Source organism: Acinonyx jubatus, chromosome C1 (genome assembly GCF_027475565.1).
Source record: "Acinonyx jubatus isolate Ajub_Pintada_27869175 chromosome C1, VMU_Ajub_asm_v1.0, whole genome shotgun sequence".
Classification (NCBI taxonomy): domain Eukaryota; kingdom Metazoa; phylum Chordata; class Mammalia; order Carnivora; family Felidae; genus Acinonyx; species Acinonyx jubatus.
The window spans coordinates 95,284,917-95,309,949 of record NC_069381.1 but is presented as its reverse complement, the minus strand read 5'-3'; the positions used below and the strand labels follow the sequence as shown (position 1 = coordinate 95,309,949).

Below are 25,033 nucleotides of genomic sequence, written 5' to 3'. Positions count from 1 at the left end.
ATGATGTAACAAAAGTGATGCTCAAGGAAATTAATCTGGGGCTGGAGCACAGAACATAATGGCAAAGATGAAACGAAAAAAGATTAAGGAAGATCACAGTGGATGTAAACAGTCTGAGCATAAAATGCAAAGGATTTGAATAGCATCAGGAATTCAGGAAACAAGGAGAAACGATCATTCTCTATTGCTGGTATACACAAACCTCCGCAAATAACCAGTGATGGGGGTTCCATCAGGCACATGTGTGCAGGTGGATCGGTAGGATTTGATTAAAAGTAAAATAAATTATTCAATCTATAAAGTAAAGGGCCTGGGTAATTAAAAACAAAAACACAAAACCAATTCCTTTACATTTAAATGAATTTTGGGCAGAAAGACCATTTGAGTTATAATTGCTTAGTTTTGTTATTGGTAGTACTGTGTTCCTGAAAAGATTACTAGCTAAGCATTTACAAAAAGGCTACCCAAAAACACTAGGGAAAAGGATGTACAATTAACAATTGCTTGTTTCTGAAAATGCAAGGATTGCTTCAGATTTTCATTATTTCGTCTAGTAATACATTCACCCCAAATACTTACAATAAGTATGTGAAACTTACAATAAGTTCATCTTATTAAGAAAATATACCAAATTTCACCTAACAATTGGAATTGTTACAAATATGAAAGAAACTCTTAAGTCTTAATTACAGCATCTAGCAGCATCTTACACGTAAACATCATTTACTTTATTTAAACCTGCTTTTGCAATATATGTTAACTTGGATTGAAATAAGATAATTCACAGAACTACTGTATTACTATTACTAAATGTAAATATTTTTATTTGCAAATATCTATTTTTATTTTTATATGGACATAAACAGAAGAGAAAATTCAACTTCATCCTTTACAAGTTAATTTTTGTTCAAGATTCAGAGAGGAAACCAAGGAACAAATCAATTCCCTTCAAAGAAGTTAGAAATCAGTTTCTAACAAAATTTATAGCTCATTTAATTCATCAGTTTTTCAAGAATCATTGTGAATTAAAAAGACACTTTCAGATACTATTTCAGGTTACAGGACACATGAAAGTCAGTCTTTATTTACAAATTAGCCTTCTGACAAAAGATATAATAGAGGTGCATAATTATACTATCAGAAGTCATCAGTGAAAATACAAGGTTCAGAAACAATAATTTAAAAACAAGGCATTTTGTAGTTACTAAAACGGAGATTGTGTGTCGATGTCAAAGCCTACCGCTTTCCACTAGATTAAGGTCAATGTGCCCAAACAGCTCAGCTTTAATACTGAAACACTGCCACTCAACAGAGATTAAGTTTCTAAGAATAGGTTGTCTATTACAGCTTTTATATTTGTCAAGGTCGTGTTTTTAAACATTTTGGCAATTTATTGGTGGCTTACCCCAGGACTGGTTTTGGATTTTAATTTACTTACTGCCTCAAAACTTAAGACTGATTCAGTTGTTTAAAATGGAAATATCAACAACTTTGGTTGTACAGCCAAGATTACTTCCGCTTTTACACAAGGTCCATCTGACTATGGCTAAAGGAGGGCAGAAAGTGGGAAGTGAGGAGGTAAGTGCCAGATATCCAAATTAGAGATGTTTACATTCAGAGTAAAAGGACCCCATCTTCCGTTGATCAAAGCAATTTTACCCATGGCAAAATTTTAGGCAGAAGACAGAACACAACCAATCACCAATAGATACTTTTGGCATCCTCACTGGGCTATTTAGCGACCAAGGCAGGGCTAACCACCTGGTATATGGTGATCATTTATCTACATGATAGTTACTGCTGTGAGGTGAGGGCTGAAGTTTTCCTGCATTGTTAAATAATTTAGTAAACAATCCAAAACAATGGATGACTTTTACAACCAAAAGAAGAATCTCTTTTGGGCTAAAAGATCTGACATTTGTCTAAAAAAGAAAATAAAACTCCAAAGATATGAAGACAGAATGGTACAATGAAAAAGTATTAGGTAACAGTTATCAAGATGTCCAAAAACGTTCATATTTTTTTTACCAGGTAATCTCATGTCTAGGAATGTCACAGACAAAATAAAATAGTAAAAGAAAAAGTAATGTTAATGATTGCTTCTGGGTCATTTCTTTTTGTCCTGATTCTTTATATTCTATGAAACTTTTGAATGCAGAACCGTGGCAGGGCGGGAATTCAAATTTAGGACCAATAACCAAAATCCACGCTCTAGACTCCTTTGTAACAGAAAGAGAGGCTTGTCAACCCCACAAAGAGGACTGTCACCCGGAAAAGATAAAGCAGACTTACATTTCAGTTCTTACAAAATAAACTCAAACTACAGGGCGCTCCCCCCATTTATTTGGAACAACCCACCATTCCAGAAAGCAATCTGGTAAGACAACAGAAGGGGGAAGGTAGCCCGCAGGCAACAGAAACACAAGTGCCTGAAGAAATGCAATGTTGAAAGAGGAACTAGCAACCACAGGTACCTTCCTTATACTTTCCAGAGTCAGTTAAATCAGGCAGATTTGAGGAAAAGTTCTTAACAGCACTGCTTGAAATTCTATTATTTCGAGTCATACAGGACATGAAGGGGAAAATGTCTCTGAGCATGTCTGGCTGGGATAGTTCCTCACATCAGTTTAGTGTTACTTCGTATAGATTAATCAGAGAACTTTCCTGACACTTCTCTACTATATGATGGGAAAATGCCAAGTGGTAGGGAGTGCCAGCCAGGAAGACGGTACGGAGACTAGACAGTCAAAAGACCGTGAGTATACAGACACGGGGGGGGAAAAAACCCACCAGGAAGTAAAAATGAAGATGAGAGCAGAGAAAATGGTGTGTGGGATCAGGGTGGTACCAAATACTAATTTCACTAATTTTCACTAATTTCACTTTATAATCTTACCTTTGCCCTAAGCCCTGTCTCTCCCTAACACCAGGGATGCTGGTGTTGAAGTCTTATCCCAGACATCCTACTTGATTTTGACCAAACCGGTACCAATGATGACCAACCTTTCCTGTGTTAAGTGTAAAAATCTCGGGAATAGTTCATGGGGACAAATCAGATGTCAAAGAAAAAATTCATAACATGAATTTTATTCTTTATAAAACAAGGTACACAATTCAGTTTATGGGAACTATATAAATAATATCACATCTCCTTCCCTTACTGGACTCGGTTTCCAAAACTTAAGTTTAAAAAAAAAAAAAAAAAGACATAACTTTTTTAATTCAACTAGGTCTGGCTGTCTTTTAGCCCCTCCCCCCACCCAACACCCTTCCAGCAACCCTCAGTTTGTTCTCTGTACTTTAAGAGTCTCTTATGGTTTGTCTCCCTCTGTTTTTATCTTATTTTTCCTTCCCTTCCACTATGTTCATCTGTTGAATTTCTCAGATTCCACATGAGTGAAATCGTATTCTTTCTCTGACTTCTTTCACTTAGCATAATACAATCTAGTTCCATACGTGTTGTTGCAAATGGCAAGATTTCATTCTTTTTGAGCGTCAAGTGATATTCCATTGTAGGTATATATATGTATACTATAGCTTCTTTTATCCATTCATCTGCCAATGGACATTTGGGCTCCTTCCATACTTTGGCTATTGTCGATAGTGCTGCTATAAACATGGGGGTGCATGTGTCCCTTTGAAACAGCACACCTGTATCCCGTGGATAAATGCCTAGTAGTACAATTGCTGGGTCGTAGGGTGGTTCTCTTTTTAGTTTTTTGAGGAACCTCCATACCGTTTTCCAGAGTGGCTGCACCAGTTTGCATTCTCGCCCTCTATACTTTTCTAATTATGACTGACAAGGAGCTAAGTTCCATCTGCTTCTCTTTTTCCTAAACAAATCAGGGAGAGTAAACTGTTCCTCTAGGACCTTCCACCAAGGTGAAGCTCTTCTTGGTCAAAGGTACAGAACTGCTTTCCAGTCTAGAAAGTGTTTTTATTGATTAATGCAAATCTGAGCACTTTCCTCAGCGTTGGTAATAGACCAATTCTAACACCACGGTCTGCTGGATGGAGTCTCAGTTACCGAGCTAAAGAGCTATAAAATTAATAATGTATTATGGCAAAGTACAGAACCATTTCAGTATCCTGGAGCTGCAAAGTATACAAATAAAATTTGTAACAGATTAATCCTAAAAAAATCTCTGAAGGAAATAAGTTTAAGACAGAATTTTGAAGAAGTAGGGCAAACACTTTAGTTTGGCTGTAACGGAGTATCTGCGCTGGGGAATAATGAGAAATGAGTTTGGAAAGATAAGAGCAAGAGACTTGCTGGAGGATATTAAATGTTAGAACAGACAGCAACCACAGTACGGGAAGAACACAACGCTCTACTGGGTTAATTTCCTTAAAACTCAACTATCAGAAGTCAATAAATTGTGAAAATGTTTATTCTACAAGGAAGCACAAAAATAACATCAATCTAAGACAATTAAGTGTCACTTTTGAAGATAAACATGTCTCATACTCCTATAACAACTCAAATCACTATTTACTTCCAAGCTTGATACTGACTTCACTGATAACCTAGCTAGTTAATTCCATCAGCTAGAGACTAAAATGGCCTATTTTCACTCCTTAGAAAACAAGGTGCTCACACAAAGCAAATGAAAAACCTGCAGCCTATGTAATATGCATATAAATTTGCCACAGAGGCTGAAATTTTACCTAGATTAAATAAACCTTCTTACCTTTTAAACTACAGCTTTTATTGCATTTTTAAACAAACATACAGCAAACGATAGAGGGAGATTTGAGGAAATTGAAACAAAACTGAAAGGCTAAATTCCTTGAAAGGAAATGAATCATTCCCTGTTGTATCTTGGCCTGGCGTGAGGCTTAGAGCATAGTAGGCATGCACGGAACATTTGCTAATTAAATGCAAAAGCTTTGCCAACAAGAGGATTAATGCTTGGAAGAATCCCAAGCTACATTCCTGGACCAACTATCAGAAAACGTTCTCAGTTCTACATTATACTGTACTTTCCAACAAGTCCTAAGCGATACGCTCACTTTGTAATCCAATCAAACGCAACAGTAGTACCACATCCTTTGCATCTGGTCTTTGAAATTTGGGTCCAAGAGATTTTTAGCACATACGCCAGTTGGCAGCAAAACTTGTCCGGTCCCCAAAATTCATTTTTGTTCTTATATATATGTTAAAATAAAATCAAATTAGAGTCTGAGACTGATGATAACCTGCATGGTAATCCTAGATCCGCCAACATTTCGCTACACGACCTCGAGCATCTCACCTCAGTTTTCTCGTCTGTAAAATGAGAAAAATGGAGATTTTAAAAACCTGCCTTGGGAAAACGTACTGATGACTACAACTGACTTTGAAAGGTGTAAGAAACAGGACTGACAGATGGGTATGGGGATGGGTTAACATATAATAAAGGAAGGAGAGTAAAGAGTTAAGAAAGTAATCTCGATGGCAGATATACCTCCTCCACAGAAAACCTCTTCACTAGTCCCAATCTCCCATCTTTCCTATTCCTGGAAATGGCACCACCACACACCCTCACCTCAAAGCTCAAAGCAAAAAACTCCAAGTTACCCTGAAGGCCGTTCCTTCCCTCACCTGCAAACAATCAGCCAAGTCCCATTAGGTCCTCTTTCAAGACCTCTCTCAAGTCCATCCCCTTAGCTTCAGCATCCCTACTTGTATGCTGGATCAAGCCGACCTTCACCTCCTTCCCTTCTTCCACTCCTGCTCCTCCCAAATCACGAACAGTGACTTTTTGAAATGTATGCCAATCATTCTCCGGCTCTACACATTCTGGTGACACTATGAATGTAAATGAAATCCAAACCCTTAACATGGCTTACGGACCCCCACGGGCCTCTGCCGACTTCTTCGACCTCAGCCCTATTGCTTGTTCCCCTCCTTTACCAGGGACCAGTCACACTGGCCTTTCCAGTCCTATGACGCACCCAGTTCTTACATTAACACCTTTGTACTTAATAATTCCCTCTGACAGCAAGGTTTCTTCTCAAAAATTTCACTCGGCAGACTCCTTCCTTCCAGTCATTCAACTTGTGGCTTACCTGTCCCCACCTTGGGGAGGCCTTTCCTGACCACCCAATCTCAACAATACACTCTCTATCTCATCATCCTGATCTATGCTTTTCAGAAGGGTAGAGTACATCGCTTATGAACACAGACCCTGCCTAGATTCAGGGTCCAGCTCTGTACTTTCCTTAACTGTGTGACCTAGGGTAAGTTACTTAGCTTCTCTGTGCCTAGGGTTTCTCAGATTGAACACAGAGATAAAACAGTTTCATAGGGTCCTTGCGAGACTAAATAAATATGAAGGAGAACACTTAAAAGCAATGTCTGGCATATAGTAAGAGCTACTGAAGTCTTTGCTACTGCAACAACTATTATTGTGGCATTAGTTTATATTTTCTTATTTATTATCTACCTCCCCAACTGCAATGCTAACTCCGTAAGAGAGCTTATTTGCTTTATGGCCATATGCTCAATGCTTAGAATACGGTCAAGCACTTAGCAGATGTTCAGTAAATTTCTGCCAAATGAAAACATTATTATGCTCTTACATTTGACTGTGGTACTAGTTCACTTGCCCTCAGAATGGTACACACGAAGGCAAAGGTGGGGAACGTGAGCAAGGAAACCCATGTAAGGAAGTGACTTATTACCTACTCTACAATGTTGTAGTCCTTCAGCCTGAGGGAATTTATACAGTAATTAGCTTTTGTTATCGATCATATTAATTGCTGAAATAAAAAATATATTTGATTACACCTAGCATATTAATCCACAATTTAAGAGGTTATAAAGAAGGTGGTAATTCCATTGCACTGAGATGTTTCTCTTTTTTCCATACAGAGATGTCTCTTAAATAGCAGGGATATATTTATCATTATAAAATGGTAGTTTCCTAAAGCTACTGTAACGAAGTACCACAAATTAGGTGGCTCAAAACAATGGAAATCTATTCTCTCACAGCTCTGGAGGCTAGAAGTCCACAGACAAGGTCCCATCAGGGCCACACTCTCTCCAAGATCCTGGGTCGAGTCTCTGTCTCTTTTAGCTTCTGGGGGTAGCCCTCAATCTTTAGTGGCCCTGGCCAGCAGGTGCAGCCCTTCAAAGCGCTGCCTCCACAGTCACGTGGTCGGGCAGCATCCTCCCCCTCAGGTGTCTCTTCTCTGAAGAACCCACCCTACCCTACTCAGGAGGACTTCACTTTTTCTTTAGTGTTTTATTTATTTGAGAGAGAGAGAGAGAGAGAAAGTGTGCACATGCACGCATGCTTGAATGGGGGGAGGGGCAAAGAGAGGGAGACACAGAATCTGAATCAGGCTCCAGGCTCTCAGCTGTCAGCACAAAGCCCAACATGGGGCTTGAACTCAGGAACCGTGAGATCATGACCTGAGCCGAAATCGGATGCTTAACTGACTGAGGCACCCAGGCGCCCCAGGAGGACTTCATCTTAACCAATCATGTCTGCGATGACCATACTTCTAAACTGCAGTCCTGGAGGTAGGACTTCAACATACCTTTCGGGGGCACACAATTCCAACCTAGGTATACACTGCATTATTACCTAAAGTTGCAGTTTTCAGCTCATGAAGGTATTATTTGTCTTTAAGGCAGACCCACGTATATTTCTGAATTTTGATACTTAATAAGAAAAGCCATATTCATTACTGGTCCCAGTTCTCCAGGATAACTCCTAGTTATCTCTATGGTTGAATTAACAGCATTATAATTATGAGAAATGTAATTAGGTCAGTGATTTAAAACAGTAAACATTCTAAACCTGTTACAAACAAGGGTCATGAATAAAGTAATAATAATGATTTTTCTGGGCCATTTTAAAACAGTAGGGAAAAACATCCTGCCCAATTGCATCTAACACAATATTTTTCAACATTATGAGATATGCAGGATTATATTCACTTTACAGATGAAGTCTGAGGCTTCTAAGTAATCTGTCCAAGGTAACAGATGATAAGTGGTAGAACTGAGATCCCACCACAGATTGATTCCAAGCCCACATTTTAAAGTCCTACAACTCAACTGTGCTTTGGCCACAGTTTTATGTAAAATTCCATCAAACTTTACTAAAAATCTGTTTGGATTTGGCCAAAAGATGGTCTGGAGGTTGTAATTTCACCTCTAGGAACCTAAAAAAAAGACAACTGGCCCTAAACTGTGGTGTGTAAAGTAAACATGCACCAAGCCCTGTGTTTCTATTTAGTTCCATTATTTTGAAAAACCAATAGACAACAAGGACAACAGAAATGGAGATACTCTTGTTCCCCCTAGTGAAAAGCTTCCTAGAGCAGCCTGAGGTGAAAAATCAGGACAAGAAAGGTTTGGCTAAGTGGTATGTGAGGACCACTTACCACACACACACTAACACAACTGTTCTTTCAGAAATTATTGTTATGAGCAGGAAGCCAATTAACAGCTCAGCAAGGCCGCACGATTGTTTAAAGAGAGGGACTCCATAAAAGCACAAAGAAGAAATTCTGACCCTATCACCTCAAGTACTCAGGCCCCCAAGGTTAGAAAATGGCCACAGAAGAGCTGTGAAGTTTTTTGTTTCTTTTAACGTGTATTTATTTTTGAAGCAGAGAGAGACACCGTGCGAGCGGGGGAGAAGGGGCAGAGGGAGAGGGAGACACAGAAACCCGAAGCAGGCTCCAGGCTCTGAGCTGTCAGCACAGAGACTGATGCAGGGCTTGGACTCGAGGACCACGGGATCATGACCTGAGCTGAAGTCAGACACTTAACCGACTGAGCCACCCAGGGCCCCTGAGCTGTGAGCTTTTAATATTGTTTGCATAGATGTTCTCTAATCACCACCAGTGCCAGTGATAGAGAAAAAGTAGTATCTTAGGAGGTGAAAAGTTTGCAAACTGCAGGTAATAAGACAAATTATACCTATTCCCATTTACTATTTTGGGGGGATGATAAAATATTTCTATATTGTTTACTTATAGTAAGAAGTTCCTTAATACTGATAAAGTGATAGAATGCTAACAAGAATTTCAACAGCAGACTAACTGCCATAGTTAGGCAACTTTTTATGCTTTCAATGAGTAAGAAATGATCTTAAGAGATTATCTATTGGCCTTTCAAAGATACATTTCCAATCACTACTTTTTTTAATGTTTATTTTTGAGAGAGAGAGAGAGAGAGAGAGAGAGAGAGAGAGAGTATTGAGTGGAGGAGGGGCAGAGAGAGAGAGGGAAATACAGAATCTGAAGCAGGCCCCAGGCTCTGAACCACAAACTGTCAGATCATGACCTGAGCTGAAGTCGGACACTCAAGCAACAGAGCCACCCAGGTAGGTGCCCGTCCAATCACTATTTTTTTTAAGATGACTTTTTAAAAGACAGGGTTTGTTTACTATGTGCAGTCCAGTTTGAACCTCTAAAACAAGGACATCAAATAAAATATTACCTAGAGACCAGGTTTCTGGAATGCTTCCAACTCCAGAAATAGAAAAAACATACACACACATGTTCTGGGGGTACAGGGCAGCTCCCGACTATCTAGGCAAGGACAAACATAAAAGAAAATACATGAAGGCCACCCTAGGTTTCCACCTGACCCCCTGAGATCGGACAACCCACGTGGGGAAGTGAATGCACGCTGCGATTGGCGGGCAGGATCTCTCCAAGGTCAGTTTTTTCTTTGGAAAGCAGAGACGCATGGGAGAAGCAATCAGAGTACAGAGAAAACAAAACTGGAGAGATGAGCAGAGAGGGAGCAGCTGATCAAAGGCAGCCGAGGAGGCTGAGGCAGTGAGCTACAAGAGAAGCCAGAGAGACCACCTGTGCCCCAAGACTCTCTCTAGCCTTTGAGGCTTAGGGCATTTACACAGTAACATGCTACTCCGTGTACAAGTAACTCTACCAGTCTGTGCACGGTTTACACATGAAAAACGCCACAGAATGAAATATATACATTTACAGTAGCCATCCCTCAGTGGAGATTTCAATCTTCTAATACGAAATGTACCTGGGGCAGGGATGTGGACCAAAAACTACAAGGTACAAATGCTCCTCTCCGGAAATAACCACACATCACACTGCTCCTGCCCCTCTTGACCTTCTTTACCTCAATCTTCATCCCACAAAACCTGAACCCATACTTTCAACACACGGTCTCCTCTTCATGAGAAAAGGCACATAATTGTAAATAAATAAAATACCATAGAATTCCAAAGTGTTCTATTAAGGTTGATAACACAGAGGAATTCAAAATTTCACACAATTCCAAGAACAGGGAATAAAATAGGTAGGGCTGCACCTCCTAGAGGTTAGAGCCGTAGGATGACTCCAGAATGATCCTGGACCTTGGGAAGTGGAGTTTGTGGTCCTTCCCTCCTGCGGTCTACTATGAACACCCCTCAGGCCCACAGCATGCATCATTTCTTCTGCTCACTCATACTTTCTTCTCCCATAACATTAGTTGGTACATAGTTTAGCATGGCCTTTCCAACCTTGACTCTCCCTCCCCATACTATTATATAGCATTTCCACCACTCAGAGATAATAAATGTAAAGAAACCCAAGAGCACAGATGGTAGTAAAATGTATTAAAATAAAATAGGGCGTGGAGTCAAGGGAGAAGAGGGGGGAGCAGAGTGGGGGAGAAGAAAAGGAAGGAAGAAAGAAAAAAGAAAGAAAAAAAAGGAAAAAGGAGTCAATCTTCTCATAGAAACAGTGGAGTGGTGGTTGCCAGGGGCTGGGATACAGGAAAAGGGGAGAGGTTGGCAAACAGTGCAAACTTTAGATTCTCAGACCTTAGTCATGTTACAGCCGAATGTATAACATGATGATTACAGTGGATAATTCTATACTGCATAACTGAAATTTACTAACTTAAGTGTTTTCATCAAAATAAAGACAGTAAACATGTGAAGGGCGGATATGTTCATTCAACTGTGGGGGTCCTTTCACAGCGTGTATGTATATCAAATCCTCACATTGTATGCTTTAAATATATTACAATTTTGTCAATTATACTTCAATAAAGCTGAGAATAAGGAAATCATTAGTTTTGAGTATTAAATACCTTTGTTTTTAACATAATTTGCTTAACTGTAATTTTATGCAACTTAATGTTGTTAAATGGCTGTCCTGGACAACTCACTCACACAATTCCTGAAAATTTAACCATCAGTCTTGCAAAAGAGTACGGCCAACTCCACTGCACCACTGCAAAACCCCTCAGCTGAAATCCCTACTCCTAACTGGAAATTCTTTCCTTTCTGTCTGAGTTCACATCCCCAGGAAAGATTCTCACTGGCTCCATTCATCTTTCTAGGCCACGGAAATCACAGGTTGCTGACCAGCCTATGAATCTGTTGCTTCACTTGAGGTGCTCTCCTTGCCCTGGATGCCTACGGCTTGTAGGGGAGGTGGAGATCAAGTGATATAAAACACAGATATCTCAGCAGCAGGGGCAGGAGGTGGGACAGACGTGAGCTAGTACAAAGACAGAGATGTTAAGATCCATCAGCCCTGTGATCATTCCAACGAAGGCCCTTTCAAAAAAAGGAGCTCACAGAAATGACAATGAGTTATCAGGAAAGGGTTAAAGTGTATCTAAATACGATCTTTAAAAAGATGTGTGGGGATCATCAGCTGGCATGCAGCATTCACCTGCTTATAGTATGCCTTCCTGAAATGCAGAGGCTGGAAAACGAAAAACTGTTATTTTCCAGGTTCCTTTACAACTAGTATTCGGAATGAAAATTTGGTTCCACCATGAAGACGTAGGACACAAAACACGGAAGGCAGAAGCAAGGCAGAGCTCCACCAGCCTGTGGCTTTTAGCTGTCTTCAGCTAGCAAAGAAGGTCACAGGCGTATCAGCGTCCAGGCTCCAGCTTCAAGGGTATTGGGGAGCCTCTAGTCAACAGCTCAGAGGCATCAAGAAGTTGCCACGGCACCGGCCAGACACCACATTCCAGACTTCAAGCAGCTATGATGGCAACAGCAGTGGCTGCTATGGTCCCCTTCGTCACACAGGCAGTGGTTTCTCTTGCCTTAGTCGCAGTAGCAGCCTCCTGATTGCCACTTTCCTGACAGTGGCAGATGGGACAGCTCCCATGGCAGGTTGTTCCAAGGTGTCCTAGAAGTCGCTCCCAGATTCCTGGCCTGAGCCCAGCTCTCTAGCCCTTTCAAAGATTCCCTAAGCAACTAATTCCCTGTATTGCATCCCTTTCTGTTTCCTGCACTTTACCCCGGCCAATACTGCAAGAATATATGGTAGATTGACAGCAGGTACCCATGCTATTCTTTCACAGACACACCAAGGGCCCAAGCAAGATGCCACCGTTCCCATAAGTCACACCTAATAAAGACAGTCTCCCCAGCGCTGCCACCCAGACGCCCTTCTTCAGTGTTGTCGCAGCCAGGTGGGTATTTTCTCTGCTGGGCCAGGTCTCTGTGGGCCGAGACATCTACTTGTCCTGTACTCAGCAGGAGCATCTCAGTCACGTCAACCATCATCCCAGCCAGGCAAGCTCAAGGATCCTGAGCCAGAAGAGCCCCTGACGGTTCCTCTACCACATCCCTGAGCAGTCCCAAGCCTAAGAACTCCTTTTCCTCCACTGCATCCCCTTGTCAGGCCGAGGGAAAAAAACAGAAGTGGAGCCGGCTCTAACTCGGACTCGTACTATCACCCCACCGAGAAGGGCAAGAAGAGAAACCCGAGTCTGCCATACAGGGCACCCATTCAGAAGGACTCCAGTGAAAGCCTTGTGGAGGATCTTTCTGAGAGGAGAAATAATTTTTCAAGGCTAAAAACAACTAACAACAACCAATACTCAAACATACAGCTGTTACACCGGCCAAAAATTGCCTGGCTATGTAGATCTTAACCACAGACTCCATTACTCCATGCATTATGTAAGGCTCCAAATGCCCTGGAAAACTGTGACATTATATGTAACGATTAAAATTCTTTCTTGTGCTCCAGCTCCTTCTCTACCGCAACAACACTCGTTGCATGCGGATGGCATGACAGACCGAGTCTGGCCTGTGACACTGAATTCCAAAATCAGGCAGATCTCATAAAGAGACAGAAGATGTTTAACAGGTTACTTCTTTTTTTCTCCCCCACCAACTTCACTAAACTTTCCTACAGAAAAATAAAAGCAACCCGAGTTCTAGTCCCTGCTCTGCCAGCTTTGTGCTACGACTCCTGAGCAGAGTTACGTGCCATTGCTAAGCCTCAATTTATTTACCTGTAGACTAAGGGTATTAGTTGGATTGCTATGGTTCCTTCCAGCTGAATGGCTGACTTTAAGCCCAAATAGAAAACATAACAGCACAAACACTTAAAGAATAAGAGGTGCCAATACCTCACGACCTGCTTTCACTGCCTCTTCAATGGAACCACCTTAGCGTGTAGTTCCTGAAGCCTGGAAGCAGAGAGATCTACTTGAATACAATGAGTTATTCTTCTATCTAGCTTAGCTGAATTTTATTTAAAAGCAAAGTATGCTTTGAACACAGTCTGCATGTTTATAAAAAAATCCCGAGTTCCAAAATTTATTCAGGTGTACAGTCATCAGAGCATTTTTTAGGCCACCTGGCTCAAGAGGCGTGTGTTAACAAACACCTTCCTGGTGAGTGAATTACAGAGTGAGTGGACACGAAACATGAGAACAAGGTATTATTTGCAGCATCAGGTATACAATTTTCACAAGTATATTTATGCTAAGAGTATCCAGGCCTTTACATAGAACTGCTGAGAACAGTATCTTACAACAGCAGCAAGAATTAATGCTAACTTTCTGTCTGATTGGTAACTCTTGGGAATAACTACTTCATCACGCAGTTTGGCTATACGGATTAAACTGCACTGCCACAAACTTTGTTTAGAAACAGAAGCAACGAAGCTTTTATTTTAAGTACTTGCCCAATGTTTTACTGAATTTAACACCCACTCGAACAATTCAAAATCGTGGGGGTTTTTCCTTTTAATAGAGAAAAAGGAAGTACGGCAGATTCTCCAGACACAATGAAATAATTTTCTATCTGGAAAGTGAAGAGGAAAGACTCAAAGCTGCTTCAGGTCAGGGGCGCCTGGGTGGCTCAGTCGGTTAAGCGTCCGACTTCAGCTCAGGTCATGATCTCACGGTTCGTGGGTTCAAGCCCCGTGTCAGGTTCTGCGCTGACAGCTCGGAGCCTGGAGCCTGCTTCCGATTGTGTCTCCCTCTCTCTCTGCCCCTCCCCCACTCACTGTGTCTCTCTCAAAAATAAATGAACATTAAAAAAAGTTTAAAAAAAAAGTTATTTCAGTTCACAGTCCTCCTCGTGAGTCTGAGACCTTCAGTGTGTTCATCCTTCTGCACCTTAGTTTTCTCACGTGTAAAAGAGAGAGGATAACACCTGACTCATAGAGAATGACAACACACAAAGTTCTTTCCAGGAATATATGTATGCCAACACACACAACCTTATAAACCCGATGAGGTGGGTGTATAACATACAGACATACGATGTTACTCGGTACTCGGCAGCTAGTATTCTTGCAACAAGTCCCCAAGTCAGAATATTCCTATTAGACCCAGGGCAAGGTTGTCGCCCTAGAGGTGGCACCAAAGGAAGGCTGATAGGTCATTTCATTCACCAGCATTTCACTATGAGATAGCTCTAGTTAGCAATTCTAACTCTATTAAAAGGAAACTAAATTTTTAAGGAGTATGGACATTCCAACTTAAAACACTGAAACTAGTGAAAAGTATCCGTAGCTAAAATTAATAATATTTTAACAAAATGTTCTTTTGCCCAAAGCTATAGAGATGGGTTAAGATACAGTTCTGTGAGCAGAAGTAAGGAAATTGTATTATTTTAACAGATTTCATGGCTTAATCAATCAATATATGGGATTAATACTGAACTCTGGTAATAGACTTCTGCAGTAGAAGCAGTGATTTTCCAAATATGGTCTAAAGACGTCCCAAGATGGACATAAACTAATCTGAAAATACAAAATCATGCTATGATTCTTGATAAATCACACCCAATTCCGTGAATACTGGTTTTGATGTACAGAATATTTACCATTAGTTTGGCAATGTTCAACATTCACGAAAGATACAAACTACCAGACCACGATGAGCCAAACTGCAAAACTCCTACTGTTCATGGCAACTGAAGGTTGATATTAACATTATTTTTATGGTACCAAGTTGAAGATATTTATATGGTAATCAAGAAGGTAAAAATAGTGTGCAAAGATATTTGGATTATCCACCCCTCTTCCAATTTTCAGCTTCCACTCCAAATACCCCCAGTGGAGGTTGCAAAAACAAAGGTAGTTTGATTTTATCTTACAATGTCTGCAAGTAACTTTTTAGGCGATTAAACAGATACCACAGTACACGCTTAAGTGTAAGAGTGTTTCAAAGAGTCAGTGAAGTAGTAGGCTCGTTATGTTTGACTTCTTTGAGATCATGGTTGAAAGGTATTGTTAGGAAACGCTTAGAAATACAATAAAAATGCATCCTTAAATTTATATTTAAGACCATTGTCTTAAAAGCAAAATATCCTGGAAAGCAATTATTTTAGAATTTCATGTTCAAATGGTACAATAATCTTAAGTTTTAAAAATTCCATTAACTAGATTAATAATCATTTTCTCGGGGTGCCTGGATGGCTCAGTCGGTTAAGTGTCTGACTTCAGCTCAGGTCACGATCTCATGGTTTGTGAGTTCGAGCCCCGCGTCGGGCTCTGGGCTGATGGCTCAGAGCCTGGAGCCTGCTTCCGATTCTGTGTCACCCTCTCTCTCTGCCCCTCCCCTGTTCATGCTCTGTCTCTCTCTGTCTCAAAAATAAATAAATGTTAAAAAAAAATTTTTTTTAAAGATTATTAAAAAAAAAAAACCATTTTCTCACTGCCAAAGATAATTAAACGATCCTCCAAAGTATCCCATCCACCTAAGAACAAGCAGCACTGTTCAGAGAATCTTGATGTTAAAAAGAAAAAAAAAAAAGAAAAGAAAAACGAAAAACTACAACCAGTACTTTTAAATGCACACATTAAAAAAAATGAGACGTTGAGGCACCTGGGTGGTTCAGTCTGTTGAGCGTCCAACTTGGCTCAGGTCATGATCCCATGGTTCATGGGTTGGAGCCTGGTTGTTGGGCTCTGTGCTGACAGCTCAGAGCCTGGAGCCTGTTTCAGATTCTCTCTCTCTCTCTCTCTCTCTCTCTCTCAAAAATAAACTTAAAAAAATTTTTTAAATTAGGATGTTGACCTCTTAAAGCCCATTTAGATAAAAGCAACTTTTAAATCAAAAACTTCAAAAATTGTAATATTTAAATAAACTATTTGAGTAAAATGAGTGCCTCAGTTTGGGTCTAGAGTCTATCTGGTTTTTAAAAAACGATAGCTTGATGACAACTGGGTACTGCTGTTGGTTTCAAAGTAGGAGAGATTAAATCTTTTAAAAGAGGCCAGCATCCCGTCTTTTGAGGAACTATCCATCCCTTACCTCCTGGGGTTCTAGAACAGTTATTAATCACACTGTGCTTTCTATTCCCAGCTGCAGCAGTAGACATCTCACACAGGCCTGACCAATCAGGGTACCATGCTGCCCTCTCTCTACAACTGGTCCAAGGGATGGGCACAAAGTCCCTGCATGAGATTTGTTACTGGATTCCAGAACAAAGATGAGAAGCTTTAAGGACTCTGTGTGACTTGGGGGTTCAGAACCATCTTTCTTGCTACACGGAGATCTGAGTTGAAAAAGAAGCCAACGCAGAGGAAAAGAGCCAAGTAATAGTCCCAACGACCATCACTTGAGAGCATGAATTTAGCTGTTATAGCTAGCCGTAGGCGTGCATTTTCATGTATATAAGCCAATAAATTTCTTAGCCTAAATTAACCTCAGTAGTTTCTGTCACTTGCTAAAGAATCCTTACAAACACAGAAATTGACATGTGAATTAGGATTTTATTTTTCCCTTCCTGATGAGATCTGACCTACCTATTACCGGATACCTGTTGCAAACTGGATAACCATATCCAAAGAGTAACAGATCTCCAAGGCTACTCCATTAAAGGGGATTTTTAAAAATTATTTTATTAGAGGAAAAAAATGCCAATTTCACTTAATTCTATTTGACTAAGGTCAGAAATAAAGCATTTACTAGTAAATGCTTCTTTTTTCCCTCCCTTTCAGAGTATTTTCATTCTATCAAACTATTTCTGTGAAATGTCCATCATGTGCAGTAAAATCCCACTTTTTCATAGTCACATGTAATTCCTAATCAGAACAACAATGACAAACAGGGTACCCTCTCACAAACTTCCTGAAAGCAAGAAAAATAATTATGTGTTTAAAATTATCTCCACAATGAAAAAGCAAAGAGCCAAAGATGCTAGAAAGTTTTAATTAAGTAAGTCAGTTACTGTTCATAATGCATGCCCAAAACAAGAGGGACAGCCTCCAAATAGAATAGATGCTCATTTCAATAAATCTGAAGCAACATTTCCTTCCAATTTGCATTCCATAATACTTTAAAAGCCCTGAACCACAAATACATTATCACAAAAAAGTTTGGGGCACTCAGGTGGCTCCCCAGAAAAATGTAGTCCAAGCATCCCCACCATGGGATGGCTGAAATTAGTGGGGAGGGAGGCAGAATTGCTCCTGGGAACCAATGCAATGCAGATGCATCAGAACACATTGCGACGGGGGGGGGGGGGGGGGGGGGGGGGGGGTGGAGATATAATGGTATGACCCTCTTCTCTGGAAGTCAGTTAACTGTGACTGTAACAAAAGAGAAGGGGGAGTTAAGGTGGAAACCTATTTCCAGTTCCCTTTTTACTAGACTAGGAAATTGCATTTTCCTATAAAATCGGCTAGGCTTCCAAGGTAACACAAGAAAGCCTATTACCATAAAGCACAGTACTACCGGTAATATTTCAGCCACATTATGGGTTAAATAAAAATACTCATTACATTATGAGTTGAATAAGGCTGAAGGTAGAAATAGCATTAAGCACTTTACCAACATTATTCTACAAGAAAAACATTTCAAGCTCCAATTAAAAAAAAAAAAACACCTTATAAGAAGATTCATATTAGAACTACCTACACACTTAAACAATTAGTATGATTCTCCATTTTCCAATTATTCTATAATGTCGTTTTTGTGCAGTTATACAAAGTAAGCTTTTATACACATACTCGCACACTGTTGAGACAGACTATATTGTAGACCTATCTGTATTGAATATTCTTGCCCCATGTTTTTCTCTTCTGCTTCTTACATACTACTAAAAGGATACTAATTGCACTCAACGAAAATATATCCATCTTTCAAAGCTAGAGTAAGTTCAAAATTCTTTACAATTCTCTCCCCAGGTAGCAAAGGCAGAAAATAAGACCAGGTGGCAAAGACCCTAACAAGCCACAAAAAGGAAATGTTCTTTCACATTTAACATGTACACATTTAACTCCTACAAATTCACTATGCACACCCAGATGGGGATAATTTCTTAAAATTAAGAAATAGGTGTTGTTTTTTATTTTTTTTTTTTATCGTTTATTTATTTTTGAAGGAGAAAGAGACAGAGGCAGAGCATGAGCAGAGGAAGAGAAGAGAGAGGGAGACAGAATCCAAAGCAGGCTCCAGGCTCTGAGCTGTCAGCACCATATGCGGGCTAGAACTCACAAACTGAGATCATGCATGACCTGAGCCGAAGTCAGATGCTTAACCGACTGAGCCACCGAGGCGTGCCAGAAATAGGTTTTATTTAAAGAGACACAACACACCAAAACAACTCTTTAATGCGAGCCAACTATTTCATCCGGTGCTCAACCAAAACACAGCAACTGGTTTCAGTGTAAGTGGAAACAAGACATATAGTACCTATCCTACAAATGGCACAATACTATGTATAAAATACGCTGTAAATAAAACATAGATACAGTATATTTTGAAAGCAATTTAACTAAGGGCTTTTCGAAAGATAACTGTGTCTATATTTTATTTCCCTCTTTTTGGAATGACTTGAGAACCCGAATTCTAACATGCAAACCCGCACCGCTTTTTAGAAGTGTGCTTGGCAACCCATTAGTGTAGCTTCCACCAAAATTCATACTCAAACTTACCTAAAGAGTTTTATTTAGGTACTAGGGGAAAAGTGGAAAAGGGAAAACGCTTCCTACAGATAGTCCTTACCAGTGGAATCTTAAACTCCCATAAAAGTGTGAGCTTCTCGGAAGACAGAGGCCATTTCTGATTCACTTTTATATTTCATATTTTTATATCACCAGCCCTGGTTCACACGGAGTACCGCCACCAAATGTCTGTTGAGGGAATGAATGTGTGCCAGTAATTGATCCTTTGTTTTCTCTTTATAAAGTAAAATAAGCACCTTTCCAGGGAAACATTCTGAATAATATTTGTTCAAGGAAAAAAAGAGCAACTCTTCCCCACAAACACGTCTCTCACAACACTCGCCACCGAGCCACTGAAAACTTTACCCTCAGGAGCAGTTTTAAATAAAGGGCATTTTTTTCCCCTCTATGCCAAAATGTAGTATTACAAGGAAATTATTGCTTGAAAGTTCAGAAGAGAACCAAAACTGACTAATTAATTAAAGGAGTCACCATTCTAGTCTTCCATACCAAAACACGTATCCTTTATCAAATTACGAACAACTGAAAATTGACGTGGAAACTGGCAGAGTTTGAAATTGGTACCAAATACTGAAGTGGCTCATAAAAATGAAATTCTCCTACAACATACTCCCCAAACCCCTAAGCGCTCACAAAATTTATAAAGCACTTAGGGGTTATATAGCAAAGATATTATATGAAACTATTCACCTGAGAAGGGTATACACTGACTTTGTAAGTCAGATACTAGAGCAAATGCAGATTTATCATCAACTTACATAAATTAGAGACCAGGAAACACACACACACACACACACACACACACACACACACACACACACACACACACTGAAATTTGTCTCTTATATTAAGAGGTTTTATAAAACACATCCCAGGATCTCAGAGGAAAAACAATTTCTATTCCCCAGGAACACAGTTCCGTTCTACGAAAACCAGTTTTAGCATTAAGCTGAATGAAATAAAAATGATCTGAAAACTGAAAGGGGCCAAATATTAAGTGTTTCTTCTGCGTCTATGGCAAAAGCCCATTATTCACATGAATTAAAGGTGTCAATGAAGAGTCCAGAACCTGAAGTTACTTCAATTACTTGTGACCAATTTTAGACCCCCAAAAAAATGCTACCAAAATTTGAGAAAACAGGAAAGTTTCCAATTTAAGGTTTATCAAAATGTAATGCTATGTTCCCTAGTTTCTGTTGTTAAAAAAAAATTTTTTTTTGTATTGGAAACCTAGGAGGCTAGCAATTAAACTCTAACTTCTCTCACTCTCCCCTTCTTCAAATAGGACAACCACCCAAACAAAACTCACAAGCCCAAAATCCCCTCTAAACTAAAAAAACAAAAAGATGCAAAAGTGAAAAGAAAGGGAGGTAGGGTTATTGATGACTGGCATAGCACAAACATCCTTACTTAAAAGCTTCTAGTAGTGTGTCCCCACCCATGGGGAATGTATTTCTAGGAATGTGCTCATTTTAACAAAATTCCCCTATAAAGCAGACACTCAAAGAGTCAATGGCAAAGACTTTTACCTATGATTAACTGGCATTAAACAAGATGTTTCAAATTAGTCTTTGTTTAAACAATAACATTGATCCTCATGATTTTCTTCTCTAGATACAGTAACAGACATAAGGTAGTTGAAAGTAGAGTGTGCATAATAATGCAGTAGACAAGGATTTCATGTACTTACTATATCAATACTTAATCTCTGAAATAAAAGCCACATAATCCGCAACCACTGAAATAGGTGTTTAAATGTATATGAAGAAGTGACTATTCCCTAAAACTCTGTACATTCACAGTCTGGAGAAATTGAGAACCAAATTAACTACTTCTATCGTTAATCAGAATAGAAATTGCTTAAAAATATGCTCTGAAATAAATTCAAAGAAACTAATCCTGCTTACAGGACTAGATCATGAAACAATTTCATCATAGGTCTAAAGTTCAACTTCCTTTACTACTGTGAAACTACAAAGTTCAAATTCAAGTGAAAACTTCTCTCTTTGCAGAGGAAAAAAAAAAAAAAAAAAGACAGGGCTGTAATTAAGAAACAGGTGACCAGCTGGGCCAAGGAATGGGTGAAACTAAAGACTGTCTTAGAAGCAGAAACGCACTCACCACTAAGAACTATGTGAATACTAAATACGAGTAGGATTCCAGTAAGAAATTCCCTAATTCTTTCAAGAAATGCCTAGGATTAGGAAGCATATTTAAAGAGTTTATTTTATTATAATCTTTAATGGAATTTGCAAGTAAAAAAAAAGTAAGCCCCAAATCAAAGCTAAAGATGGTCACTGCTAGAAAGAACCTCAAGTCACCCAGGTGTTGGTGCTGGCTTTGGCTGGGCTCCCCTTAGCATGTACTAGACACACACACACGGAAGGATCCATACACATCCTTTTGCCATGGACTTTGTCAGAAGACAATGAACGTGAGATCATCCCCCACTAATATTACATCTCACAAAAATGGTTACGTTTATTCTTGTACTGTGCTAGTTTCTAAACGGTATGTTATGAATATAGTTCTGTAAGACAAGAGACAGTGCTAAGTACACTTTACAATTCCTTATTAAATTGGAAAATCCATTTCTCTCTCAGAGTTTAAATAAAATGGGAAAAAAAAACCGTGCAGAGCAAGTTCCTTTTTAAATGTCCTCACTCCGTATTTTCATACTTTTCAAATTTAATCCTAACAATATAAAATTTTTGTCTCCATTGGAGATGGTATTTATTCTGGTTTTAATCACACCCAAAGTTCTAGGAATTACCTCTTTTGGCTCTTTAATTTCTTTAATTTAATTTTGAAATCTTGTACTTAACCTGCAAAAATCTTGCTATTTTATGACAAATGTTTTAGCATAGCCATTCAAGAAAACTATTTAATCTAATGCTTAACATGAGCCCATTAGAAACCTAAAGATACTATTCTTGGAGAAATTAAAATCTTTAAATTACAACTTGCTTAGAAACAAGAATAACTCAGATGACACATAGTGGTATCCTTTAGAAATTACTGAAGCAGAGCAGATCTTTAAAAAAAATAAATGTAGTGTTCAGAACCTTTATAATTAATGATCAGAAAATATGCTCAACCCATTAATATAAATTATTCCCCTTTTTTGGCCAAACATTTGAAGTAGGACAGTGCCTGAGGTTGTCAAGAGGGCAGAATTTTATTACTGTAAAACTGTCAACTACGTTCTGGGGCATATGATGTTCAACCAACACAGCTAATCCGTATTACTGAATACACTCTAAATTCTGATTTATTTTCTCAAATTTGATATAAACTTTGAGAAAATATACAGCATGCAGACCAAACCAATACTCCCAGTCTATAAAAGAATCACAGTAATTTGAGAATACATCAACTTCCTCCCATTAAATCTTAAACTATTTTTGAAAATAACAGTTATACTCTCATTCGTGCCCCAACTAATCAAAACAAAACACAAGGCAATGATGCAGATGTTCTCATTATTCCCTGACTCATGGGATTTGAACTAAATGACATCTAGATTAGTAAATATGTGTTATATAGTATTTTGCATATTACAGACAGTGCTCGACTCCCTAGATTACAGCCATTACAGACCCCAAAACCTTCCCTCCCCCTTTGACCTATGACTCTAAAAGTTTGAGTTAAGAATTTCTGAATTTGCAAAACTATACAGAAGATGTTTCAAGTCTGCCAAAGTTATTCAAATTAACAATAAAAAAGAAAACCATACATAAACCATAAGCTTTAAATGAACATGATGAGGTAGATCACACGAAGAAAATCTTCATTTAAGATTACAGGGACATGTGAGTGTGTGTGTGTGTGTATGTGTGTATACACCCACAATACTCACATACGTCTACTGCACCACAAACCATCAGTCCCCATTAAGCCCAAGGACTATGAAAGAGAGATTTCCAAAGTGAGCTGCTGAGAAAGAAAAAACAATGGGAGAGGGAGAGAACATATTAAAATTTTCTCCCGAATTTTCTAGCATTTTGCAGTCAAGGGATGGACTGATTCCTCTAGCCCAAGTCACAATTAAACAGCCCATTATATTCTGATGCACTATATATTCAGTGGGGCACGCTCAGCAAAACTAGTTTGATTTCTAACAACGTTGTGATCATAATTCTCTCTCCCGCAAGCATCTCAAAAAACAGAACCACGTTCTAACCAATGCCGAAAGGAACAATGCCGTGAATAACAAATACAGAAGGACTATTGCATCCTATCGGGTTTCACTGTACGCAGTCTGATCAATGCTTTGAAACCTAAACGTAATGTGCTTGGCAGCAGATTTTACTCGCATGAAACACACCAGGGCAACAGGGGTCCATCTCACCCACCACGTCAACAAAATCGGTGTAAAATCAAAGATTTACAAGAGATGTGACTCGAAAGAGGCACCTAGGTCTTCTTTAGAAACCCAGACTATTCAACAGCTCCCCGCAAGAACACACTGCTGGGCCACATACCACATTCTGTACTGCATCGATACCCAGACACCTGAAACCACCTGGACCGAGTGAGTTAGGCTGTCAGCTCCAAGGTGTTGCTAGTGCAGAAGAAACACTGAAGCAGCTGAGCCCTCCTAGGTACGTACACTAGGTAGTAACGCCGGCACCAAGTGCCTCAGTAGTAGAAAGCCTCTTTCCCTATTAGAAAACGCGTAAGACTGTTCCAAAAAACATGCTACAATCAGGAGGACCTTCTTCACAAAGGAGAACGGAAAAGGCTGGTTTTCCCTCTAGTCAAAAACTCTCGGTAGGAGACAGGGCTACAGGTTTAGGAAACCCAAATTGCTTCTGGTTGCAAATCTATGACAGCTTGCAGAGCAGCCTGGCCAAGCCAGAGCTCAGTTTTCCCATCGGCAAAACGGGAATCACCATCGCCGCCCCTCCCCCTCGCCAGCTAGTCCGGAGCAACCACGGAGTCTAAGATTCCCCAGGGCGATAAGCGGTGGGGAGTGGCTGTCGCTCCAAGGACGCCCACCCCGACTCCCCCCCCCACCCAGACCCCGCAACAGAAAAGGCAGGGCCGGCGTACCTGGCTTCACAGTCTTGAGACGGATGGGTTCTCGGAAGTGGCGGATGACAGCCAGGGTGTCCCGGTTGGTGAGCCCGCTGACAGGCGTCCCGTTCACCTCCAGCAGCACATCCCCCGGGCTGGGCGCCTTGCCCGAGACGACGCAGCAGGTGCCCCCGCCGGGCTCCTCCCGGAGCCGCCCCAGGTAGGGGAACTCACCGCGCTCCGCGCCGCCCCGGATCTCCGCGCCCAAGTCGCCCGGGGGCCCGGCCCAGGACACCGCGCACTCCTGCACCTTGCTGAGCCAGTGCTTCTTCTTCTTCAGCGTCTTCGACATCCCGAACCCCGCTGCACCATGGGGGAGACCCCGCGCGGGCGGCGGGGGCGCCGCTCCGGCCCCCTCTCAGCCTGGGGGCCCGGCGGCCCGTGCAGCCCGGCGAGGGGGCCTCGCCGCTCCGGCGCCCCCACCCCCCCGACCGCAGCCCGCTGGGGCCGGGCTGCTCCCAGCCCCGAGACGCCCCTTGGACGCCCCTCCCGGCTGCGCTCCCCGGAGCTGCCGGGCTGCGCGAGGGCCACCCCGGGCGAGGCTGAAGAAAGGAGAGGGGAACTGTCCCCGGGCGGCTCCAGAGGGGTTTCGGGCGGGGTCACGGCCGCCGGCTGGCCCCCGGGCTCCGCGGCGGGAAAGGCAGAAGCAGGGGGGCGGGGAGGTGAAGGGGGAAGAGCCGGAACGGGAAAAATCCGTCGGGGGCGCGCAGAAGCGCGCGTAGACCCGTCGCAGGATCGATCGTGGCCGCTGCGGAGCTGGAGCGCGGAGACCAACGCCTGCCCAAGCTGCCAGGAAACT

The 25,033-nt window shown here is 40.9% G+C and overlaps 1 protein-coding gene across 2 annotated transcripts in view; it reads right to left on the bottom strand.

Annotated features, from left to right (window-relative positions):
• The window catches only part of MAGI3 (membrane associated guanylate kinase, WW and PDZ domain containing 3), a 244,627-nt gene extending 220,101 nt beyond the window's left edge, over positions 1-24,526 (bottom strand). For both annotated transcript variants that reach the window (XM_027058313.2, XM_027058315.2), the window contains exon 1: positions 24,211-24,526. In XM_027058313.2, the coding sequence (XP_026914114.2) occupies positions 24,211-24,526 (316 nt within the window). The remainder of the gene's footprint in view (positions 1-24,210) is intronic.
• Positions 24,527-25,033: the final 507 nt, after the last annotated feature.